The 25,762-nt window shown below is 46.5% G+C and overlaps 1 protein-coding gene across 1 annotated transcript in view; it reads left to right on the top strand.

Annotated features, from left to right (window-relative positions):
• Window positions 1–18,990, top strand: part of LOC122367678 (beta-1,3-galactosyltransferase 5-like) — a 45,085-nt gene extending 26,095 nt beyond the window's left edge. The window contains exons 4-6 of the mRNA XM_043341015.1: window positions 6,240–6,430; window positions 12,930–13,071; window positions 18,155–18,990. Coding sequence (XP_043196950.1) covers window positions 6,240–6,430; window positions 12,930–13,071; window positions 18,155–18,374 — 553 coding nt within the window. The 3' untranslated portion in view covers window positions 18,375–18,990. The remainder of the gene's footprint in view (window positions 1–6,239; window positions 6,431–12,929; window positions 13,072–18,154) is intronic.
• The last annotated feature ends 6,772 nt before the right edge of the window (window positions 18,991–25,762 follow it).

Here is a 25,762-nt window from a genome sequence, read left to right as displayed (position 1 = left end):
ACTTCTTGCACTTGTATGCCTTTTCGGGGTATTTTGATGCCCTGAATTCGAATTTGCTATCCATTTCAGGCATCGTCGGTTGTTTCTTGTAGTTCATTTTGGGTCAGGGTCAGGTCAGTGACGTCACACGCCTGACGTTACCCAATGCACAAATGACCTTGCAGACTTCCGATGCTCCCAACGCATCATTTTTAGAGTTATGACATCAAAATACACACCAAACGATAGAGAATTGATCAAGAATCACGATAGTGAAGGTTTCAAGTCGATATCTCTTACCGTTTTGCCGCAATCGGCGCGGAAATATGAAAAAGTTAGATTTTTCCGAAAATTTGACCTTTGACCGGTCATAAGTAGGTCAAATGTTGATCTAGGGCCAAAAATATACCACCAATCGCGAGATCTCGTTGAGAGCAATCCGTTGGTCATTTCCGCTAAGCTCTACGACGCTCCGTTTTCAAACGCCAGGGGGGGTCGCACCAACCCCCCTGCATGGGCGAAGGTGGCAAAACACCGTTTACGGGCGAGGGTTGAAAGTTAGGAGGTTCAACCTTGCACACCATGTGTAAAATTGATGAGAGAATAGTCGTACCAAATTTAAACCGCGGCGCGTAAAAACCTCAGGGGGCGTATATCCGCCCCCCCGTCGGTGCGCGTGTTAACCCGCGCCCCGTAGGGCTACCGGCGGACCCTACCACCCGTAGGGGGGGGGGGGCCGTTTCGGCCCCCCCTAAGATCTCGGAAAGTTACCGGCCGATTTTCAAAATTCAAACGGCGTTCGATAGCCCTACCCAGGAACTACCTTGTGACCAAATTTCATTGACCTAGGTCAAACCGATGACGTCACAGGTCAGGTCAAAGGTCAGGTTTTCACCGTTCACAGGCAATTCAAGAAATGTGCTGTGAAATCGAGTAAATTGGTAATTTATTGAAAACCATCGATGGTATATTGTTCGTCAAACACATACTTTGCTATCTGAGGTCACTGATACCAGGTCAGGTCACAGCGAGGTCAGGTCACCGGGGGTCACAATATGAATGTGTCGTGTGATACATGTTTTATGGTCCATTTTACATGACAAATGCGATTATGTGGGTTAGGCAGCCTTTGGGGCCAGCCTAGGTCACGTTTTGGTGAAGGTCAGGTCAAGGTCAGGTCAAATTAGGTCAAATTTCAAAGTTGATATTTTTGCATAAAATGGGTATCCATTCGATGCAGCTCGTCACGGGGAGTCTAATGGTGGTCTTTGTTTTGCTCTACGAGTTCTAGAATTGCCAAAAATTGAGTTTGAAAATTTGACGTCATCATTTTTGAACAGTTTTTTCGCTATAACTTGGCCAAAAAACGAGGTATCGATCTGAAATTTGGTATGTAGATAGAAGACGGTAGGTACTATCACATATATTCCGGTTTTTTCGAAACTCAAAAAACTGTTTGGGTTTTTTGGCTAATATATAAAAAAAATGCTTTTTTGATTTTTGGGGATCAAAACTCAAAAATTTCAAAAATCCGAGATAGCAGTTTTGTAGCCCTGTCAATTCTACACCTTTTATGTCTTGATCATTTTTCTGTATCTTCAAAGCTGTAGGCCTGACAGGTCTTCTCGCGAAGGTCTTTTTTCGGTCGAAAATGACAGAACATGACGTCACTCTGACGTCATTTCTGGCCAACCTATCACAGCCTCTGGAACAATTTTTGGTTACAATGTGTAAAATTGATGCCCGGAGGGGTCCTGAAAGTTTGGTGGCGATATCTCCAGCCGTTTAGGAGATATCGACCGAAAAGGACAGGGGGCCGTTTCGCCCCCCCCTACGGGGCGCGGGTTAACCCTCGCCGGCCGAGGGGGGGGGGCGGGTGCCGCCCCCCCATAGGGTTTTTTCGCGATAGCTCCGAACACGCTGGCGATAGAGAGCTGAAACTTGGCATACCTGACCTTTGATCCAAGCCGCATCTTTTGACACCAACCGCATTTTTGGGTCAGGTCAGGTCACTGACCTATGACGTCATAAGTGAACCTCTGCACGGTCTTCAGATGTCGCAACTTCGCAACGTTCTCACTGTTAGAGGAGATGTCACAGGGAAATGAAACTTGCAGGATCTAGTATCCATTATAACTCTCACAACTTGTATATCTCGGATTTTTCCTAAAGGTCATATGAGGTCAGGTCATTTTCGTGACCTCACCATTATGTCAATGGGGAAAAATGAAAACTGCTATTCTGGCGCCGGGAACGATCTCCAACTATCTCAAGCACACAGAATCGTGATTTGATGCACTCCTTGCAAGGTTAGATGCGTCATTTTTGCAATGTTTACCTTCCGTAACGTCATTTATGACGTCATCAAGGTCATATTAGTTTTTCGTCAATAACTCCCGATCAAATTGAGCTAGCGAGTCGAGAAAGCCACCAATGGACTCAGGAAGACCTGCCGAATCGAATGATATGCGACATGACCTCTTTCGACCAACTTCGTGACCTGGGGGTGCTGACCTGACCTTGACCTGAGGTCAACACCCTAAGTTGACCTGACCCGAACAAAAAGTATATCATTCGACGCGCCTGAGCGAGGCGAACACGATGCTGCCAACATCGCGGCTCTGCGGCCGTTTTTTGCGAAGTTATTCACCAAAAACTGAACCGTACCCTGGAGCACTTGACCTGACCTCAGAGGTCACCGGTTGACCTAGGACCTTAAAATCGGGTACCAATCTCTGCGTCTCGTAACGGCGCACACGCTCGTTTTTTCCGCGACGCGCTAGCTCCACCAGGGGCGAAACGGCGAGGGGGGTCGTACCCGCCCCCCCCCCCCCGGCCGGCGCGTATGTAGAAAACCAATAGGTCCGGCGAGGGTTAAAGAAGTGCTGCGTATTTTTACAGATTTGACTGTGTAGCCATTCTTTTATACAACCCACGTGATTTCCAAAATTTTCCTCAATCTACTTTGGCAATGAGCGGTGATAAAACATTTTTGCCCTCTCGAGTAAAATACGGTACATACAGAAAAAAATCGGGGAAAATTTGAAACAGGCTTGTTTTATGATGTCAGACCATCGCCAACCTAAAGTATAATCGTCGCCCTGGCAGGGCATTTTTCATAACACGGCCTGGCAGGGGTGTTGATGCAACCCCCCTCGCGATTGGCTCCTATGGCACTTAGAAACACCAAATTTGGTACGTATGTGGGTCCAGCGAGTTCCCGACCCTGTGCAAATATTGTTGCTCTATGTCAATATTTAGGGGGGTTGGGGGGGGGTATAAATATAAAAAAAAATCGCTAAAAACAGTTCAAACGTTTTTCGCTTATGTAGCACGCTACATCTTGAGCTTTTAACGTAGTATCTTTTCGGCACGGCTCGGTCAGACAGTCCCCCTCCCCCCCCCCCGCAGTCCGGCCAAAGCGTAGCCTCGCTTTCCCACACCCAACCCCTCCCCCCGTTTCCCTAATCTATCACTGTCCGCACAGAATGGGCCACTCCAATTAAGACAAGCACCTCTGAAGACAGTCACATCAGGATGAGTCATTGGCAGCCATTACAAAACAGCTGAAGCTACAGCAGACGTGGGCACAATGTGAGGCAGCGCGCAGGCTTAACCCGCGACCGCCTGGGGGGGGGGGGTCGGATCCGACCCCCCCTCCGTTTTTCTTGAATCTCTCATGAACCACTTTCGCTATCTACTTGAAACTTGGCATACCTTCTCCCCCATCAATTTGACGTCCTCTGTGCAATTTTCAAGAAAAACTTTTCAAAATTTTTTGAGATATATCGATTTTAGTGATGGAACTACATGGCATTTTTAGTCAAAAGGTGGCAAATGTTTAAAAAAATCGCCAAAAATCAGGGTTTGAAGCAAATTGCAAATTAAGGACATGAAAAGACGCAGCTCAACGAGTTCTTTAAAATGGCTATCTCGGATTTTCCATAAAATGCGTTTTTTTACCCCTAAAAATTCAAAAAAACTATATTTTTTGGAAAACAGCTAATTAAATCCAAAATTTTGAGAATTTCAAAAAACAGGAATATATGTTGTAGAGATCTATTAGAACATTAGATGCCCCAAATTTCAACTTTCTATCTTGATTTTTGACCCCCAAATTGTAAAAAATAGCTCCAACATGCATAGGGCATGGTGACGTCATAAGCATTTTCGTGAATTAGAGGCACTTCTGAACATCGCATGTGAAAACAAATGGCACCACTAGATTCCTGGGACAAAGCGCGTCTAGAAAAGTGCATTTTTATGTCAAAAATAAAAAGTTGAAAAATTGACTTTTTTCTTAGCCCTCGTTTAGTTATGTATGGTATTAACGAATTTTTATGCTTTCAATGCACACTTATCACCAGCACAGTGACTTGGGGTCACATATAACCATTACCATCGGATTCGGCGTGAAAAATAAGCCATAAAACATGTGTCGCACGCCCATGTAGCAGAAATTGAAAACCGTGACCTTTCGTGACCTGACCTGACCTTGACCCGTACTTAGTATGACCCCTATACGCACATGGTACCTTCACTAGGCCTTTGAGGTCATTTTTGGTGAGTTTCGAGCAGCAGCTATCGATTCCGCTGTCCGTAAGCCTAGTCATGCAAAACCCCTGAATTTGACCTTTGACCTGACCTTGACCCGAAAGTTGACCTCAATCTTAAAATCTTAAGAGTGCTTTGGGAAGGTCTCGTAGAGACCTTTCGAACGCCGCCTCGCGGGGCTCGATACGACCATTGGTTCTCGAGATAACAGGGGGGGGGGGTCAGATCCGACCCCCCAGGCTGTCGTGGGTACGGAAATAGCCCAGGCGGTGCCGGGTTAAGGCACGTAGCACATTGGGTCTCACGTAGCCACAGCTGCACCACAGTTAAGTCACACCGCAACGGACGTGCTGACCTTAGCAACAGCCTCCGTCACAGACGTACTCGTAGTTCCAGACGTCCCCACCGCGGACAGAAGGCGCTGACGCACGGCCACGCCCGGGACGGTGGGCGGAGCAGGAGTGACGTCACAGGGGCGTTACGGCAGACGAAACGGAAGGAAACAAAAGTTTGAATAAAATGAAATTGAAGAATCAAAATTAAAACTCGAAAATCACAAACCTTTCGGGGATTGTTTTATGCCAGCGATTAATAAAATGATAAAGCACTCAACACGAAGACTTATCAATTTTACACATGGTGTGCAAGTTTGAACCTCCTAACTTTTAAGGTCAGGTCACCAGGTCACTTTGAATGACCCAACCTCAAGTCACTTTTTTGCAACTTTGTCACCGTGCCAGAGCTACAGTAGATGTCGGAGGCCTTTGAAAGTCGCAGGATGTTATTAGGTCATTAGTAGCAATTTGTACAATTTGTTTATCTCGGAATTTTGATATCGGTGACCTAAGGTCAGGTCAATTTCGATACCTCCCCATTATAAGTCAATGGGGGAAAAATCAACTCCCTGTTTTTACCGCTAAAACGGGTCGGAATGGCCCCATATACCATACATGACCTCATATACGATCAACCTTCAGTACCTTGAGGTCTGTTTTGCTGTTGGGCAGCTGTAAGGTCATGTGACGTCATCAAAGGTCACCAAAGGTTTTTTTGCCAATAACTCCGTACAGGAACAAGATACAGCCGCGCGGATGGTTTCATTGTGTTCAGATCGTCAAGACGCATCGAATGATATACATGATGACCTCGAGGTCACGTGACCTGAAGGTCAACCTTTGACCTTGACCTTTCGAGGTCAACATATATATCATTCGATGCGGATTGACGAGAGGATCACGATGATGCCCTTAGTTTGTTCCTATCTTGACTAATTCGAAAGTTATTCGAGAAAAAAAACTCCATACCTAGCGCCGCCATTTTGACTTTTTCGGCCCCTGTGACGTCATCTTTGACCTGACCTGAAAATGATCTTGTAAAAATTGTAAACCGTGTCCGTGCGTATCCGATGCCGTTTACCTCTTGTCGCTATCTTGCTTCGTTCTCGAGATCTCAGGGGGGAGGGGGTCGGTCATCCGTGCCTCCCCCCCTCCGTCGGTACGAAGTTGGCGCAGACCCCCGTCGGTGCGCGTATTAAAATTGCCAGTGGACCCTGAGAATTGATAGAGGAGCAGCTTTTCGAAAAATCAGGCTTCTAGCCCTAAAATCGTTCAGTGCAGAACAGAAAACTACCTGGGGGCGTGGTACCCCCCCCCCCCATGTGCAGGTGAGGGTTAATCATAAAAAGGTCAATCTATTTTCTGTTACAGACATATAATCAAGATGGACGATGACATCGCTTACAATGTGTACGAGGTACTGCACTTGCTGGAGAAGAGCCCTGATACGGGATACCTGGGTGGTAATGCCTTCCGAAAGGCCAAGCCTTACCGTGGTGATTCTAAATGGCATGTCAGCTTGGAAGAGTGGCCAAAGGAGTATTACCCACCGTATGTATCAGGTAGGTAATTATTGGTCGCTGTGGGGAGTAGTATAACTGCTAATATGCTTAGAAGTCTCCTTACGTTAACATTTATCAGTCTTCAAATTATATGATTAATTTGGAATGAATACAAATGACGATGGATGCGAATCAAGCGGCGTTCTTCGAATTTTGTTGGCTAGCTACTTTACTAGTATCACCCAGGATGTCAAGCACACCTGTTCGTGCACTTTTTCGCACATGTTATGAAAATTTCACACCCAGGTCGCCTTAGGTCAGGTCACCAGGTCACGCCAAGTGACCTCACCTCAGAAAAAATCAGAATGCTCGTCATAGCTACACCGACTGATCGATTGCCTTGACATTTTCAGCGATTTATCAGAGCAACATTATCTATAAAATTTATATCTCGGAATTTTGATATCGTTGACCTAAGTTCAGGTCAATTTTGCGGCCTCTCCATTCCCGCGCCCCAGTGGCGGTCTCAGCCAACTTCGCCCTAGTGGGGGGGGGGGGCATATGTTACCAACCACCTCTAACTCAAAAACTAAGGGCTAGAAAGACGCGGTAAAAAGCAGTCGATAGCTCTCCATGCGTCCGTTTGAAAGTATTTCTGTCATTGTTCATCTTAGAGCGAAATTGGGGTCACTGGAGGTCATCAAAGGTCATAATTTGCCAAATATCATATTTTTCAGAAAACATGCATTTATCTCAAGAACTATGATAGCTAGAAAAACGCATTGAAACGCAATCGATAGCTCTTAAACTCTTCTTTCGATAAGGTTATCATCAAAATTGACTTCAGGTCAACAGTTTAGCCTCCAGAGGGCAAAAACTCCAAAAACAGCTGTTTTTTTTTCGAAAAGTGTTTTTCGACAACTTTTGACTGAAAAGGGTTACGACATTTCCATTGCCAGAATCGTGTTCCTCTCGCCGAGACGCATCGAATGAACTATAATTTGACCTTGAAAGGTCAACTTGAAAATTTGACCTCAGGTCAAGGTCATGACCTGACCGGAAAAGGTCATGTTGCATATCAGTCGACGCGTCTCGGCAAGACAAACACAATGAGACCATCCCCAGCGTCCTATCTTTTTCCAATCGAGAGTTATTTGCAAAAAATCTGTTTGTAACCTCTAATGACCTCGGATGACATTTCTAGAGGCTATCAGCAAAAAAGACACCATGGCCGTCACGGGTGGTCCAAATCATTGTGATTCTGAATTATTTGGACTGTTCCTATGCGTACACATGGATTTAGAGGCATTTTCATGTTTCTCCATTGACTTATAATGGTAAGGTCACGCCACTGGCCTGACCTTAGGCCACGGATATAAAAAATCCGAGATATACAAATTATAGGCGCCCATACCATCATGCAATCCACAAAGTTTCAAACCTTTCTGACAAACACTGCAGGCTGGAGAGGATTGCAAACTTTTTTTTAGGCTTGGTCAGTTAACTTGACCTGGTGACCTGACCTGACATGACCTGGGCTCAAAAATTTCACACATTGTCCAAAATTGATGTACAAAAAGCTACCCCAAGCGGCGTGGCGCTACGCGCCGCGGTTTTTTATTTACACGCAAAAAAACGCGACAGAGTGGTAACATATGCCCCCCCCCCCCCACTGGGGCGAAGGTAAGTCAATGGGAGACGTTAGGCGGCACGGGCGGACATCGATAGCAGCGCCTCTATCGGTCACTAGGGAAAGCTTGGCTGTAGGCGACGAAATACCGGCTGAGTTGTCACACGTTGAATAGGTTTATAGACATCCGTCTTGTGAAAAAGTTGAACTTTTGCCTTCAATATTTCTACAGGCAATTTTAGAAGTGTCTTCACATAGATTACAAAACCATTTAGATTATTCTATTCACTTCAAGCCTTTCCTATTGTTCTTGACGAGATGCGGGAACTATTTCTAATTAGTGTTTCTAGCTTAGTAAAAGAACATATTATGCAAACGATGAAAAAAGCATAAATGGAAGATTTTATATGCAATTTTCTCTAACAATTAATGGTAAATTATCTACATATCAAGGAAAAGATGCATGCTAACTGATAATTTAAAGTTCTTGGGGCCAGTTGTCTTCCTCTTTTCTTACGTCGCCCCAAGGGCCGCGAATACACTAGTGATAACGCCTATCGAAAATTGAAAAGCGTCTGTTTTGCACGAACGCTATTCTAGACACTCACAAACATCGAGATGTAGGTAAAATTGACACACTGAACCAGAAAATGGCAACTGTGACCCCTCGTTATGTCCCCGAGGTCATCTCAGGTCACGAACAGAATCTAACAGTTTTTCGCTAATAACTTCTGATAGAGACGTGCTAGAGCGCTGAATACGCCTAGATGTGTTCGGCTCAACGTTGCGGATCGCCTCATATGCAACATGACCTTTTCCGGTCGGGTCATGACCTTGACCTGAGGTCACATTTTCAAGTTGACCTTTCAAGGTCAAATTATAATTCATTCGACGCGTCTCGACAAGAGGAACACGATGCTGGCAAAAGTAATGACATGGCTCGCCTCTTTTGAGTCAAATGTTATTGCCGAAAAAAAAAACACTTTTCGTAAAACGGCTATTTTTGAAGTTTTTGCCCTCTGGAGGCTAAACCGTTGACCTGAGGTCAAGTCTGAGAACATTAATCAAAAAGGTCTGTAAAAGGGCTATCGAATGCGCTTTTCTGCGGCGCTGTAGCTCTATCGGTTCCCGAGATAGCCGTTGACAGTTTCCAAAATGTTGAAAAAGTCAACATTTTACCTTTGGTGACCTCTGGTGACCTGACCTTTGACCTGAACCAAAAAATGATAAAGTGTTTTCGTCCTTATTTTGGAAGTTCTTTCGATTTCCGCTTACCGCGTGTCGCTACGTGGCCCAGGAGCCGAGTTAGAAGGGGAGGTGTTCAGACACCCCCCGGCCCGGCGCGGAATCTCAGAGCACCGGCCCGGCGCGGGTTAAGCATTTAGACCAGGTCGAGTCAGGTCAGGTCAGGTCAACCGGTAGTGGTCGTGACGGGTATTCGTAACACGTGTCAACCGCCTCTGACAGCTTCGTAACATGTTACGAAGGTACCGAAACTACTTCGTAAATGTCCAAATGGTTGCTAAATTCGAATTCAGCTCCAAAACCTAGCCTAGAAACATATAAATTCGAAAAAGTGAACCGAGGTCACCAAAGGTCACTGGCCTGACCTGACCTTCAGGTGACCTTAAAGCCCACCCTAATGCATGGGAGCAACATCAAATCACATGTTTGAACGTTTGAAACCACGAAAAGCTTGCAACCGCGCGGCTAATGCGAGCCGACATACGCCGAATCGCGATTCCGGTCAAACATGGCCTCAGAAAAGAGGTCACAGGTCAAAGGCCATTTGGGTCAGGGTCATAAAATTTTCAGGGTAGGTGTAAAATTGATCAATGCGAGGGTACTGACAGTTTCGTCGCGATCGCACGTTTTTACGCGAGTTATTTGCGAAAAACCTTAGGGCGTTGCATCACCCCCCTGAGGGCATCACCTGTGCCGGCTGTGCCGGCGAGGGTTAAAGGATTGATACTTTCCAGGTATCAAATAGGTTCCACCGCGAAAGTCCTGTCTTGAAAAAGCCTATGAGAATCAAAAATGGCCTGCGGCCTGTTTCACAAAAAAAAACACACACCAAAAAAACACAAAACGTCGGTTACAAGCAATGCCTGATAAGTGATTACAGCTAATTAAAATTCGAATTCACAAAATCTACGAGCATAAATTTAAAGTTGAAAAAATGCAAACCTATTTAACACAACAAAGTATGCTAAGAAGCTTTGACATCGCAAACTTTCTTCCCAACGAAGAGCAAAATTTGGAAAGGAAACGTTGTTACAACCAGACATGTGCATGGATCCGAGTGATGGATCTATGATCTCAGTGGATCTCGAAGCAGAGTACAGGTTGGGATCTATGATCCCACCGGATCCGGCGGGAAAAATACATCTTGGATCTATGATCTCATATGATCTGACGATAAATTAAGAACATGGATCTATGATCTGAGTGGATCCCACCATGCATCACATTTGAAACCATGTTTTAAAGGGTTTCTTTGCCAATAAGTGACACAAAACTACGGATTATGATGTGCGATCACTAAAATTACTAAAACAGAACGTTTGTGAGTTAAAACAAGTGTTTTTTTTTTGGGATATATGTGTTGACAAAAAATAAGTGAAGATCTATGATCTCACTGGATCTCCAGCAAAAAATGAGACTCGGATCTGTGATCCCTACGGATCTCTCGATAAATTACAGAGCTGGATCTATGATCCCTTCGGATCCGAGATCAGGATCCGTGGGATCAGATCCCAGATCAATTTTCTCGCATCTATGCACATGTCTGGTTACAACCAACCTTAAATTTCATTGGCCCTGGCGTTCGGAATTTAGTCACTAAAAGAGGAATATTTTCAAACAAATATTGTATGTTGAATCGTTCTATGCTCTTTTTCCACTCAGCACACTCCCTAAAAGCAGGGACTGTGCTGAGTGGAGTTTCAATATTTACTCAGCGCCGGGCCGTTGCTCGGCGCTAACCACGCCGAGCTGGGAAGGAGGGGGGGGGGGGGCTGGACCATCCCCGTCTAACTCGGATCCTGGGCAATGTAGCGACAGACGATAAGCAGCATTCAAAATAGCGTCAAAAATAATGGCAAAAACGTTGAAGTTATTTGGTCCAGTCAAAGGTCAGGCCACCAGGGGTCATGAAATGTTGCCAATTTCAACATTTCTTTCGAGAAAAAAAAATCGGCGCAGAACTCGGCAATAAATGTAAACTACATCGTCTCGGAAAGACTGGAAAGGCATATTCAATGGCTATTTTAAATTGTCTTTCCGGAAAATAGCTTTGGCCTCAGGTCAACGGTTGAGCCTGCAGAGGGCAAAGACTAAAAATAGCCGTTTTAGCAAAACAAATTATTTGATAGCTTTTGACTCAAGAAAAGCAAGAAATTTATTTCACCAGCATCGTCTTCCTCTCGTCGAGACGCGTCGAATTATTTATAAATTGACCTTAAAAGGTCATCTGGAGCATTCATACTCAGAAAGCATTATGACATAACGCGAAGGGCCATGACATGAAGCAGATCATCCTATCCGTATCGTCGACCTGATCACACATCGAATACATTTTCCTCGTTTTAGCATGTCCCTATCACAATGGTTGCCGAAAACAAACTGCTGGGAACTTTTCATGACCTGAGAAGGCCTCAGGGATATGAGGCGTCACGGGTGCAAATTGTATGTTCAGCTTGTCAAGTTAACCCGCGCCGGGCCGGTGCTCTGAGATTCCGCGCCGGGCCGGCTCCTTCTAACTCGGCTCCTGGGCTACGTAGCGACACGCGGTAAGCGGCAATCGAAAGAACGTCCAAAATAAGGACGAAAACACTTGGGTCATTTTTTGGGTCAGGTCAAAGGTCAGGTCACCAGAGGTCACCAAGGAAAAATGTTGACTATTTCAACATTTTGGAAACTGCCGATGGCTATCTCGGGAACTGATAGAGCTACAGCGCCGCCGAAAAGCGCATTCGATAGCCCTTTTACAAGTCTTTCTGAGTAATGTTCTGAGATTTGACTTCAGGTCAACGGTTTAGCCTCCAGATGGCAAAAACTCAAAAAAATAGCCATTTTTACGAAAAGCGTTTTTTTTCGGCAATAACTTTTGACTCAAAAGATCCATCACATTACTTTTGCCAGCATCGTCTTCCTCTTGTCGAGACGCGTCGATTGAGCTATAATTTGACCTTGAAAGGTCAACTTTAAAATTTGACCTCAGGTCAAGGTCATGACCTGACCGGATAGGTCATGTTGCATATCAGGCGATCCGCAACGTCGAGCCGAACACATCTAAGACGTTTTCAGCGCTCTAGCACGCCTCTATCAGAAGTTATTAGCGAAAAACTGTTAAATTCTGTTCGTGACCTGAGATGACCTCGGGGACATAACGAGGGGTCACAGTTGCAATTTTGCGGTTCAGTGTGTCAATTTTACCTACATCTCGATGTTTGAGTGTCTAGAATAGCGTTCGTGCAAAACAGACACTTTTCAATGTTCTCCCATTGGCTGGAGAGGCCGCAAAATTGACCTGACTTTATGTCAGCGAGATCGAAATTCCGAGATATACGTTTTATAGATAATGTTGCTTTAATCAATCGCTGAAAGTTTCAAGGCAATCGATCAATCGGTGTAGCTATGACGAGCATTCCTATTTTTTTTTCTGAGGTGAGGTCACTTGGCGTGATCTGGTGACCTGACCTAAGGCGACCTGAGTCTTAAATTTTCACAACGTGTGCGGAAAAGATGCACGAACAGGTGTGCCGAAAAACGGCGGCACTCCGCGCTGCCGTTTTTGAGATATCTGCGAAAAACCGCAGGGGGGGGGGTGTTCAAACAACCCCGGCCCGGCGCGGGTTAACCTGTACCTATTCGATGTGTGATAGTGTTTGGAATGAAAAGTGATACTGTACCCATTTTTTTTTTCAGGGTGGCTGTATATCGCCAGTCAGGACATGGCAAGTGCGATGGTTAGAAGGTCCACCGAGCTGCCGTTTTTCTGGATAGACGATCTATTCATCACCGGAATGATAACAGAAAGGATGGCAATTAACATTACAGGATTTAACAAGTAAGAATGCGTGGAATCATTAAATAATTTTGATGAGCTTTCATTTCATACTCACCTTCGCTCGGGTGGCAGGAAGGGTCTTTTTTGGCGACACCTGCCGTTTTTTTTTTTTAATGTGTAAAGAAACCGGCAGCCCAGCCCTGCCGCCCCGACCACCGATTGTGACTAGCGCGGCCTTCCGCGTCCTGCCGGCGATACTGCCTAGTGCCTGAGCTAGGGATAAGCTTTCCGCCGAATGTCCAACTCGACTGCGGTTGGGAGAGACGGGCTATCTCTGCCAGGGTTGCCAGATCCAGAATGGTCCTTATCGCCAAATTCGCCCCTCGAATTTCGCCAAAATTCGCCAAATAGGATGCGCTGTATAAGCATACGTAGCAGCGCAAGTTGGCGTTCGTGTAACCTATCTCGTTTCTCATATTCATCTACATAACAGCGTACCTTAACCAGCGCCAAATAAAATAGCAAAGGCAGAGGTGGGGATCTCGGGGGGGGGGGGGGGGTCAGGACCCCCCTGAAAACGAATTACTGCTATGTAAGTCAATGGTACTGCATTCAGCCCGCCTCCATCTGCCCGGCATGGACCCCCCCCCCCTGACATTTTGACAGATCTCCACCCCTGAGCAAAGGTCGTGCGAGATGTGGTTCAGAAGATATTTTCATCAGGAATATTTTATATTTTAGTGCCTAATATGAAACGTTGGAAGGTTAAATTAATCAGATTACGAAATATTTCGTAACGATGTTTTTCGCTTTGTTTTGTTTATTTTTTTAAATAATATTCGGTGCTTTGGAGGCGAACTCGGAAATTCACCAATATTTGACGTTTTATCGCCTATCGCCAAACGCCGTGCTTCTATCGCCAATGACTTCCAAAATTCGCCAAATTGGCGACATATCGCCAAGTCTGGCAGCCCTGATCTCTGCAGCTTGTGAGACGGTGTTTTGCTGTTGTCGGACCCCACATCATCCATGTGTTAACCCTCGCCCGCACATGCCATTTTCCCATCCTAGAACGCACATGGGGGGGGGGGGGTGGTTGCCACCCCCCCCGCGCCATTTCGTTCCTGTTGGAGATAGAGCTTAGCAGTAAGGACCAAAAAGATTCTTTGGGAAGAGACAAATCCAATGATACCCAGTTTTACTTTCTCAGGTCAGTCATTGACCTTCCAGGTCAGGTCAAACTAAAAAATGTTGCTGTTTTGGGTCACCGTTGGATATCAAGTGCGCTGCTTATCAAATACCGATGACGATGCTGTTTTCTGGTGCCAAGCCAGCTAGAACCTCTTTGTCACACTATCCGACCAGAATTTTGCTGCTGAGGTCATTTCAGGTCAAGTTAGGTCAAGGTCAATTATATGTGTTTGTATGTCTGTGTGTGTCTGTGTGTATACTGATGTGTGCACCGATTGTTTTTGGGTCCATATTACATGAAATCATGATCTGAGAAGCTTTTACCAAAAATACAGTCAAAAAACTTCACAAAAAGTAAATTCAGCTTGCCTAAAACGCAATTATCTTAGATGACCTAGGTTGACCTTGACCCTGACCTTGACCCCTGTACATCGTCGAACAACATGTTCCATGATAGGTGGGAGGTAAGACTGGCAAAAAAGGCCGAAATCAGGGTGTCAAAAGCTCACAAGGCCCATGACAAACGCAAGATGTTGAGAATTGGCCATTTGGGTCATGACATGACCTGAAAAACAAGGTCATATCTCCGAAACCAAAAATCACAGAAACTTGAAATTTTCAGTGGACATCAAGAAAGGATAGACAAGCAGCTATACGAAAAATCAGCCTTCTTGCTCTAAAAATGTTGAGTGCAGAGCAGAAAGACTGCCTGGGGGGGGGGGGTGGCAACCACCCCCCCCCCATGTGCGGGCGAGGGTTAAATATGTCCATTGTGTCAAGAGCAGGACAGGTCTAAGCTATCTGGAAGCGTGGTGTTGTAGTGCCGATCCATAAGACCGGGGATAGAGCTCTGCCATCTTACTTTAGGCCCATCAGCGTACTCAGTGTCTGAGAAAAACTAGCGGGCTGAGAAAGTCAGCAGTGCCCAGGTCGTGAATTATATAGCAAAAACGCAGACGTTGACGGGCCCACACCGTATGCGTACCGTCCCATGAATTCCATCGAGGAGGCTGCGGTAGACATGTGGTCAGTGCCATAGCCGCCAACCGCGATCTTGGTCTTGTGACTTGTATCAGTTCGTGCGATCTATCCAAGGCATTCGACGCCGTGGACAGCAACATTGTTATTTCACAAGCTTAGCTGGAACGGCATATCAGACCACTGCAACCAGTGCACTGGTTTAGTGAGTATTCTCGGGACAGAAAGTAGTCTGTACAAGGAAGAAGCAGCCTCGAAACCGTTGTATTTGGAGTAATCCACGGCAGCAACTTGAGGCCAATATTGTTCAACATATTCACCAACGATCTGTCATGTCACCTATCGGACAGCTCTGTAAAATTGTATCCCATGCAGACGACTCCGTACTGCTACACAGCACCTGCCAACCACAGACGGGTCCCCGAGCTGAGATGTAACATAGAGAGCGATCTGGCCACACAATCTGCGTGGTTTCGATACAACGGGTTGCAAGTTAAACCCGCCAAAAATCGACATGACTCTGGTCGGTACAAATTCTTCTGTCAGTCAAACCGTCAGCTTTCGGATTACCTTTGACGGAATCACTTTGGAACAAACAGATCACATCAAAATCATCGGAGATCAGAACTTAGCCATGGAAAAAACTGCCCGAGTAGTACAGCGCTGCTACCGGACTTTCGTCACATTCAGAAAGCTGTATAGCACGCTGCTTCTCTCTACTATGTCAACGCTTATCCTGTATCTGGTCATGCCCCATATTGCATATCCCGCCGCACCGACGGGGTTCCGCGCCAAATTATAACCGACGGGGGGGGGGGTCGACTGTTGACCGCGCCCTCTTAGATCTAGAGAACGAAGCAAAATAGCGACAAGTGGTAAACGCATGGGGTACGCACGGACAAGGTCTACAATTTTCTATCGTCGTTTTCAAGTCAGGTCAATGATGACATCACAGTGGACCAAAAAGTCAAAATGGTGGCGCTAGAAATGAAAAAAATCGAATAACTTATGAAGTAGCCAAGCTACTAGGAGCAAACTAATGGCACCATAGTGATCCTCTCATTAACCCTCGCCCCAGTGCACTGGGGCGAGGGTTAACCTGCGCCCCAGTGGCGGTCTCGGCCAACTCGCCCTAGTGGAGAGGGGGCATATGTTACCACCCACATCTAACTCAAAAACTAAGAAGGCTAGAAAGACGCGGTAAAAAGCAGTCGATAACTCTCGATGCGTACGTTGGAAAGTATTTTTTTGTCATTTTTCATCTTAGAGCAATATTGGGGTCACCAGAGGTCATCAAATGTCTGAATTTGCACGTCATTATATTTTTCAGAAAACATGCCCTTATCTCAGGAACTATATGATAGCCACAAAAACGCATGGAAAAGCAATCAATAGCTTTTGAACTCTTCTTTTGATACCGAGCCCCCCCCCCCCTTCAGCCCATCATGCGCGGGTGCAATTCTAAAGTTGTTTTATCTGGTCGTGTAGAAAAAGACCGAGCTACAAAACTGCTATCTCGGGTTTTCAAAATTCTTGGATTTTTATCTCAAAATTCTTTTAAAAATGTTTTTTTAGAACAAAAAAAAAACTATAAAAAATCCCACAAATCATTCGAATTAAAAAAAAAACGAAATACATGTGATAGTCTTTGCGCTCTTCGATATACATATGAAATTTTAGATCGATACCCCCTTCCTTGGCCAAGTTATAGCGAAAAAAAACGCGTTATGCGGCACGGGCGGACATCGATAGCAGCGCCTCTATCGGTCACTAGGGATAGCTGGGCTGTAGGCGACGAAATACCGGCTGAGTTGTCACACGTTGAATAGGTTTATAGACTTAAGTCTTCTGAAAAAGTTGAACTTTTGCCTTCAATATTTCTACATGCAATTTTAGAAGTGTCTTCACATAGATTACAAAACCGTTTAGATTATTGTATTCACTTCAAGCCTTCCCTATTGTTCTTGACGATGATGCGGGAACTATTTCTAATTAGTGTTTCTAGCTTAGTAAAAAAACATATTGTGCAAACAATGAAAAAAGCATAGATGGAAGATCTTAAATGCAATTTTCTCTAACAATTTAAAATGTAAATGCTCCAAACCATTACATTGTCATTTTTAGCGAAATTCATCGATTGTCCTCAAAAGATTTCGCGCCAGTTTTCGAATCATTCTTAAGTAGAACGCAAGATAATACGACACGGGCACCTCGATGCGATGCATTTTTTTATTACAAAATGCTTGGCCGTCAAAAAGCAATCGAACGAACTGAATGCCAACCAAATCGACACAGACCAACCCAATACCCACGGGTCAAAAATAACCCTTCTTCGCGTTGCAGAGTAAGCAAGTCACCCTAGTAATTTGCTATTTGAGGTCACTGATACCAGGTCAGGTCACTGAGGGTAACAATATAAAAATATCATGTGATGCATGTTTTATGGTCCATTTTATATGCCAAATGCGATTATGTGGGACGGGCAGCCCTTGGGTCAGTTGGAATTATGTTTTGGTGAAGGTCAGGTCAAGGTTAGGTCAAGGTCAGGTCAAATAAGGTCAATTTTCAAAGTTAATATGTTTGCATAAAATGGGTATTGATTCGATACAGCTCGTCACGAAGAGTTCAATGGTGGTCTTTGTTTTACGCTACGTGGTCTAGAATTGCTAAAAAATTGAGTTCAAAAATTCCGGCCAAAAATTCCGGCTAAACATTAAAAAATTCCGGCCGATTTCAGCCAGAAATGGCCTCGAGATATAGGTCACAGGTCAAAGGTCATTTGAGTCAGAGTCATGCAATTTTAAAAATAGGTGTAAAATTGATGAACTCGAGGGTCCTGAAAGTTTCGTTGCGATCGCCCGCTTTTGCGCGAGTTATTCGCGAAAAACCATCATTGGGGTCCATCCGACCCCCAACACATGCGAGAGGGTTTTCACAGTCCCTGCTTTGATGTAACAAATACTTTGTCTTACAGTCTTTTCGCTACGTCGGCTGACTGCGTCCGTCACACGGTCAACCAGAACTACCCCCGGCTCGGACAACCCAACGGCACCGTCTTCAGTCCCAGCGTGGTGGTCACGCCCACTGACCGCGACCTGGACGCGCTGAAGGCCTTCAACAAGCTCTGTCGCTACTGCAGGAGCCGGCCGTGCCAGAAGAGAGAGCGAGGGAAAGTGTGTGCGAATACTTACTGAGGTGGCTGCATGTAATGTGTGTAGTTTGTGTCCTATGTCATACGTATGTAGTTTGTGTCATATGTCATAGTATGTAGTTTGTGTCGTATGTCATAGTATGTAGTTTGTGTCATATGTTTTATCACATGATTTGAGATCGAGAGTGTCCGTCCGTCCGCGCCTACTCTCTTTTTTTTGAACGCCTTCTCCTCTACGCCTACTTTTACCTTACAATTTAATACATGAAATAAACAGTGACACTCACTGCGACAAAAGACTTGCGCATTGTGGTGTGACCCGCGTGGCCAAGCCGGGGCGGCGTCCTATCATGAAACCGCCCTGGCCGAGGGGTGAGCTGTGGTATACCTCCTCAGCAACGGAGAGCTGCTCCGTACCTGCATCTTTGAAGGCATGTCATACATGATTTTTAACCCTATTGTATTGGTGGCAGGGGGTTTTCATCCGACCCTCAGGTTTTTCGGCAATATCTTCGCAACGGCTGGAGCTAGGATGCTGTTTTTTTTTTACTTTTTAAGAAATACACTGAACACCACTGAAAGTTTCAAGTTGGTACCTTTCTCAGGGGCGGTTCCAGGGCATCGGGAATTGAGAGGTCCTATTCGTGAAGTAGATCATTTGGGTGAAAATCACAATGCTGGTGCATTATAACTGTGGGTATTCATTCTGTAGATAGATCAACACTATTTGTAGGTATTACTATTTACTGGCGGATCCAGGCTTGCGTTTTGGGGGGGCCAACTCATGCAGGAGCCAAACCTAGGGTACCCCCAAATCCTGTTTTCTCATCGGATTTAGGCCACTTATTTTTCGTCACAGCCCTGATACTATGAATATTTTTATTTTTATAACTAAAAAGAGAAAAATATATAAATGGTAGCCCACCCGACCCATGCCTTTATATTACTTCGTAAACACTTACCATTGCTTTTGTCGACCAGTTAACCCGCTTCGAGTCAGTGCTTGGGTCCCTTTGCGGGCCGGGAGGTGGTAAAACACCCCCTGTCTAACTCGGCTCCTGGGCCACGCACTGATTGAACTATGTTTCATTATCGTTTGGGGCCTGGGGGAGGGGGCAAACGGGCCACTTTAGGCCTCTGGGAAGGGGGCATGACCCTCAATACCCCCTTCCTGGATCCGCCAGTGTAAGAGACCATTGGAGCTGTAGTTGGGTACCTCAGACGTCAGGGTACGCCCTCAAATGTATAGGACTCGCGTGGAGACCTCTTATGCTATAGTGGACTGAAAGGACCCAAAGGAGCCCGTCTAGGGCTCCCAGAGATAGACGTGGGCCCTCAGGAGCCCGCCAGAGCCCCCAATGAGGGATAAGTGAGGGATACCAAGTGCCTGCAATCGCATATTGCATAAGCCATAACGTATCAGTGGCAGATCCAAGGGGGGCCACATGGGTCATGACCCCCCTTGGTGCCCGGGGGCACCACAGGCCTGTCAGGGGCACCACCGACCTAGCAGGGGCACCGGGCACCACCAGCCCGCCAGGGACACCACAGGCCTAGCAAGGGTACCACGGGCCTGTGAGGGGCCCCACAGGCTTGTCAGGGGCACCACAGGTCTGTCAGGGACACCAGAGACCTGCCAGGGGCACCACCGGCCTCGCAGGGGCACCATGGGTCTGTCAGGGGCACCAGAGGCCTAGCAGGGGTACCATAGGCCTTACAGGGGCACCACCGGCCTTGCAGGGGCACCTTGGGCCTGTCAGGGGCACCATAGTCCTGTCAGGGCTCAGGGGCACCAGCGGCCCAGCAGGGGCATCACAGGCCTGCCAGGGGCACCACCGGTCTAGCAGGGGCACCACCGGCCTCGCAGGGGCACCATGGGCCTGTCAGGGGCCCCACCGGCCTCGCAGGGGCACCACCGGCCTCGCAGGCATCACGGCATCACGCAGGGGCACCTTGGGCCTGTCGGGGGCATCACGGGTCTGTTGGGGACACTTAAGGCTTGTCAGGGGCACCACAGTCCTCTCAGGTCCCAGGGGCATCAGCAGCCTAGCAGGGGCACCCTAGGCCCGCCAGAGGCACCACAGGCCTGCCAGGGTCCAGGGGCACCACAGGCCTAGCAAGGGCACCACGGGCCTTCTGTCAGGGGCACCTCAGGCTCCCGTGCCCCCCCCCCCCGCTGGATCCGCCAGTGATGCCACACCACGCGAAACACCGGCAACTACCAGCTGCCGCGCCATAAACACGTGCCAACCACAGTCTTTTTTTGAAAGTGGCGACTCCGCTCGCGCAAATTTTGACTGACCCTCACTGCTACCATGTTGCCTCCATATTATGCTGTGGAAAGCTTTACTTCACCAAGTGGCTAAAAACCTCCATCAAGGTATATTTTCTTAGCAATTTTTCTGACGTTTTGGGGGGGGGGGCAAACAGGCCACTTTAGGCCTTTGGGGGCCATGGCCCTAAATGCCCCCCCCCCTGGATCCGCCAGTGTTACTATTTATAGTCTGACTATAAATAGTGACTATAATAGTCACCGTAAGTACAGGGTGGACCAAAAAGGATGGAAACATTTTAACCCGCGCCCGGCTGGGGGTCCTGGATTTCCACGCCCTGCTGGGGGGGGGGGGGTGTTTGAACACCCCCCTTGTAACTCGGCTCCTGGGCCACGTAGCGATACGCGGAAGGCGGCGTTCGAAAGAGCGTCAAAAATAATGACGAAATCACTTCGGTCAATTTTTTGGTCAGGTCAAAGGTCAGGTCACCAGAGGTCATTGAAGGCAAAATTTCGCCGATTTCCAGGTCGAATGTCGAAAATTTCCAAGAAGCCAACGCATAACTCGGGAACCAATAGAGCTACAGCGCCGCGGAAAAGCGCATTCGATAGCCCTATTAACGCCCTTTCTGAGTAATACTCTCAGATTTGACCTAACGTCAACGGTTTTGCCTGCAGGGGGCAAAAACTGCAAAAATAGCCGATTTTTTCGGAAACAGTTTTTCTGCAATAACTTTTGACCCAAGCCCTGTACGAGCTTACTTTTACCGGCATCGTGTTCCTCTCGTCAAGACGCATCAAATGAACTATAATTTGACCTTGAAAGGTCAACTTGAAAATTTGACCTCAGGTCAAGGTCATGACCTGACCGGAAAGGGTCATGTTGCATATCAGTCGATCCGTATCGTCGAGCTGAACACATCTAAGGCGTTTTCATCGCTCTAGCATGCCCCTATCAAAAGTTATTTGCGAAAAACTGTTAGATACCATTCGTGACCTAAGATGACCTCAGGGCATACACAAGGGTCACGGACACCATTTTCATGTTCAGTGTGTCTAATCCACTTGTAATTCGGTGTTTGGGAGTGTTTATAATGTCTTTCGTCCAAAAGAGGCGCATTTCAATTTTCTCCCATTGACTTATAATGGGGAGGTTGCAAAATTGACCTGACCTTAGGTCATCGATATCAAAATTCTGAGATATACTTTTTGTACATGCTATTGCTCTTAGCAATCGCTGAAAGTTTCAAAGCGATCGGTCATTCGGTGTAGCTATGACAGACATTGAAACTTTTTATGAGGTGAGGTCACTTCAAGTGACCTGGTGACCTGACCTTAAATGACCTAGGTCTGAAATTTTCACAACATGTGTAGAATTGATGTATGATAAGGTGTACCAAAAACGGCGGCGCTCCGCGCCGCCGTTTTTGAGATATTCGCAAAAAACCACAAGGGGGGGGCGTTCAAACACCCCCCAGCAGGGCGCGGGTTAAACTCGTATAAAACATGCATCATTGCATGCTTGTAACTGGGAATGATACCAAACAAGAGTACATTTCGTGGAAATTCATAATGGCATCACTCTCATATGCTTTCTCTCGTTTTCAGTCTCTCACAGTAAATGTTCGAAGAGACCGCCTTCGCGAGACAGGCACAGAGCGGCCGGTCTGGTGGCTGACGCGATAGCCCGCTTGTATGGCTCACACAGCCTTGCTGATCGCTCTCTTCAGTTCAGAGGCTTTCTGGACCTTCCTTGTAGACCTGGTCCTTGAGATGACCCCACAGTAAAACATCCATAGTGGTCAGGTCGGATGAGCAGGTAGGCCAGTTCCGACTGGCACCGCGGGATATCAGCCGGTCACCGAAGTGGTTTTCGATGCACTTGAGCGTTGTTTTTGCGATATGAGGAGGCGCACCGTCTTGCTGGAACCACATAAGGTCTATGATGAGGCTGCCATGCTTCGTTTGGACTCGCTCTCAGAACTTCCTCAGCGCCGCCTGGTATGCGCTGTTGATTGACGGTCACGGTGTCGCCGCTCCCTTCCTCGAACCAAAGTGGACCCACGATTCCTTTTCCGCTTAGGGCACACCATTTCGGTGACCTTGCTGCTGTGCAGTGACTTCTTTATCATCTCATCTCAAGGGCCAGGTCTACAAGGAAGGTCTCTGTGACCTGAAGAGAGCGATCACCAAGACTGTGTGCGCCATACCAGCGAACATGTGTCGTCGGGCTATCGCGTCAGCCACCAGACCGGCCGCTCTGTGCCTGTCTCGCGAAGGCGATCTTTTCGAACATTTGCTGTGAGAGACTGAAAACGAGAGAAAGCAGTTGAAAGTGATGCCGTTATGAATTTCCATGAAATGTACTCTCGTTTGGTACCATTTCCAGTCACATGCATGCAATAATGCATGTTTTATGCGAGTTCAAAATGTGTCCATCCTTTTTGGTCCACCCTGTATTACAGGTTCAATACCCACGTATCCCTCTTACACGGCCTTGTCACGTATTATCCTACATGTAGAAGTGAACAAGAGATAAATCATAGGCGGCACCAGGAAAAAAGAAAAGGAAGTCACCTTCCAACTCCGGTACGCTGACACCGCCTATGAATTACCAATTAACTTTTATAGTCTGTTCCATATCAAGTTTGCAGTCGGAGTTTCTTCGGCAGATCGCTCCTCCGCTCAAGAATTTTCGTCTTAAAATGTAAGAGCTGTATATACAGAAATCACGCACTGCATTCAGCAGGGCACTTCGACTGCAAGCTTGAAACGGAACAGAGTATAGTCATTCTATCACACGCTTTTGCAACATCATAAGAGAATATTGTTGCCAAGAGATTGTTGAGATGGGCGGACGTGTTTTAGAGTGCTCTAGTTTATTGCATATTTTAGCGCAGGTTCCTTGTAGCATGAGCTAAAATTTATACAAATTGATTCATAATTTTACGTAGTTCAGCCTAGTATAACCCTCGCACGACCAGGCCATTTCTCATAACACGAACGACCAGGGGGGGGGGGGGTGTTACGACCCCCCCCCCTGGCGTTTCGAAACGGAAGGTCGTAGAGCTTAGCGGAAAAAACCAATGGATTGCTCTCAACGAGATCTCGCGATTGGTGGTATATTTTTTGGTCCTAGGTTAACATTTGACCTACTTATGACCGGTCAAAGGTCAAATTTTCCGAAAAAATCAAACTTTTTCAACTTTCCGCGGCGATTGCGGCAAAACGGTGGGAGATATCGACTTGAAACCTTCACTATCGTGTTCCTTGATCAATTCTCTATCGTTTGGTATGTATTTCGTTTCCCTAGCTCTAAAAATGGCGCGTTGGGAGCGCCGGAAGTCGGCAAGGTCACAGTCGGCGGCAGAAATTCGAAAAATCAAAATTTAAATTTTTGAAATCTGATTGTATTTTTGGATTTGGGAGATCCATTTGCTCCCTATAGAAGCTAATATTGCTGCATATTCCCATTGAGGTGACAAGAATTAGCAAAATAGTGGTTCGGGCGCTTTTCAAAAATAGTACCGGACGCTGTTCCTCTTGTGACGTCATAGCTCCGTGACCTGACCTGACCCAGTCACTTTTCTTGCACCGCACGATAGCCAATGCTTGCCCCAACATGCATGGGAAGTTTCATCATGATCAATCAAACAATGTGGGTATCACCGGCAGAAAACCTAGGGATTCGGCGCACACGTTTGGTAACTGTCGGCCGGAGGCTGTACCTCTTATGACGTCATAACTCCGTGACCTGACATGACCCGATCAATTTTTTTCTGCAAAAGATGCGCAAAGGTTGCCCCAGAGGGTATTGAAAATTTCAGCCCGCTACGACAAGCCGTTTAGCGTGCACTTCGAAAAAACCTCAGGGGGGGGGTTGATACAACCCCCCTAGGCGTTCTAGGGATAATTGAGATCAAGGATAGACGGAAAACTTATTTGTTATCAACCCGTAAAAATTAGGATATTTTGATCCAATTAAGGTCGCCGTCCACTGCACTTTTATCCGCCGAAAATAAGCGCTTATTGGCAGAATTAACTACAGAGGCAATGGTAGGAGCAGAATCTACAGACGCCGAAACGGCCCAGCCGCCGACAACGCATTTCGGCATGTTTATCTTTTCATCGCTTACTTTACGATCTTAATTTAGTGGCGGAGAAGTTGGATCGTGGGAGCTTTTTCTGCCGCTGTTGACGCCGACTGCGCGAGATTCAGTTCCCCAGAGGTCTAAAAATCGAAGTCTGTTACCAACCAATCCACGATTTCGATTTCCTTACACCGACCAAATTTCTGCTTCAATTTGCGATGAATTGGTGTCAGGCATAACATGAAAGGTGCTTACAAGCTGATTCTTCATTGCGCTTTTATTTAGGTGTACGTCAGCTTTTGAATTAAGTTTTATCGTAAAAAATAAAAGTTTTGCAAATCACTTAAAGAAATTCTCCCAAGCTTCAGAAACATGTATTGAACAGAGTGACAGTCTGGTCAGAATCCACCAGCTTACACGAACAACCCTCAGATGATCACAATAAAACGCCCTGTGGGGGAGACAAACGGAGCGAGCGAGAGGGCGAGCCACGCACGTGAGGAATTACGAGGGGTACTTCCAACTAACTCCTGTACGGACACCTACTAACCGGTCTCTATGTGCAAAATTTGAGCGCGATCGGCCCAGCCGTAATCGATTTCTGGAAGCGACACCTGCACGTGCTCACGCGCAGCAGCACCCTACCCTTGACACATGGGAACACATTACCTGGTGAATGCCTAGCCTACCTAGTACCTACATACAAAATTTCAGCGCAATCGGCCCAGGTAGTTACCGAGATATTGTAATTGTCACAAAACAGACACCTCTTCCTTTGGCACGTGCATAAGGGGGCACTCACACGCACCGGGAACAGTTCAATACTTGGTAGAAGGAATGAAGCTACGCTACAAAAATTACCGCAAGTGAATCGGTCCAGTACCGAGTGATTCCTGAGATATAAGCTTCGCAGAATCTAGACCACGGCCGGCCGTGGTGATTTTTTTTCGGTGAACTTTGGTAGATATCGACAGTTCCGAGCAAGAACATCCTTAGTGTCAAATTTTTCGAAGTTGAGATTTTTATACCATTCGACTCAGCTCGACGAGCTGAGTCGAATGGTATAAA

Source organism: Amphibalanus amphitrite, unplaced genomic scaffold (assembly GCF_019059575.1).
Source record: "Amphibalanus amphitrite isolate SeventyFive unplaced genomic scaffold, NRLGWU_Aamphi_draft 000888F_arrow, whole genome shotgun sequence".
Taxonomy (NCBI): domain Eukaryota; kingdom Metazoa; phylum Arthropoda; class Thecostraca; order Balanomorpha; family Balanidae; genus Amphibalanus; species Amphibalanus amphitrite.
The sequence above is the reverse complement of the archived record's forward strand: the minus strand, read 5'-3'. Positions and strand labels throughout refer to the sequence as shown.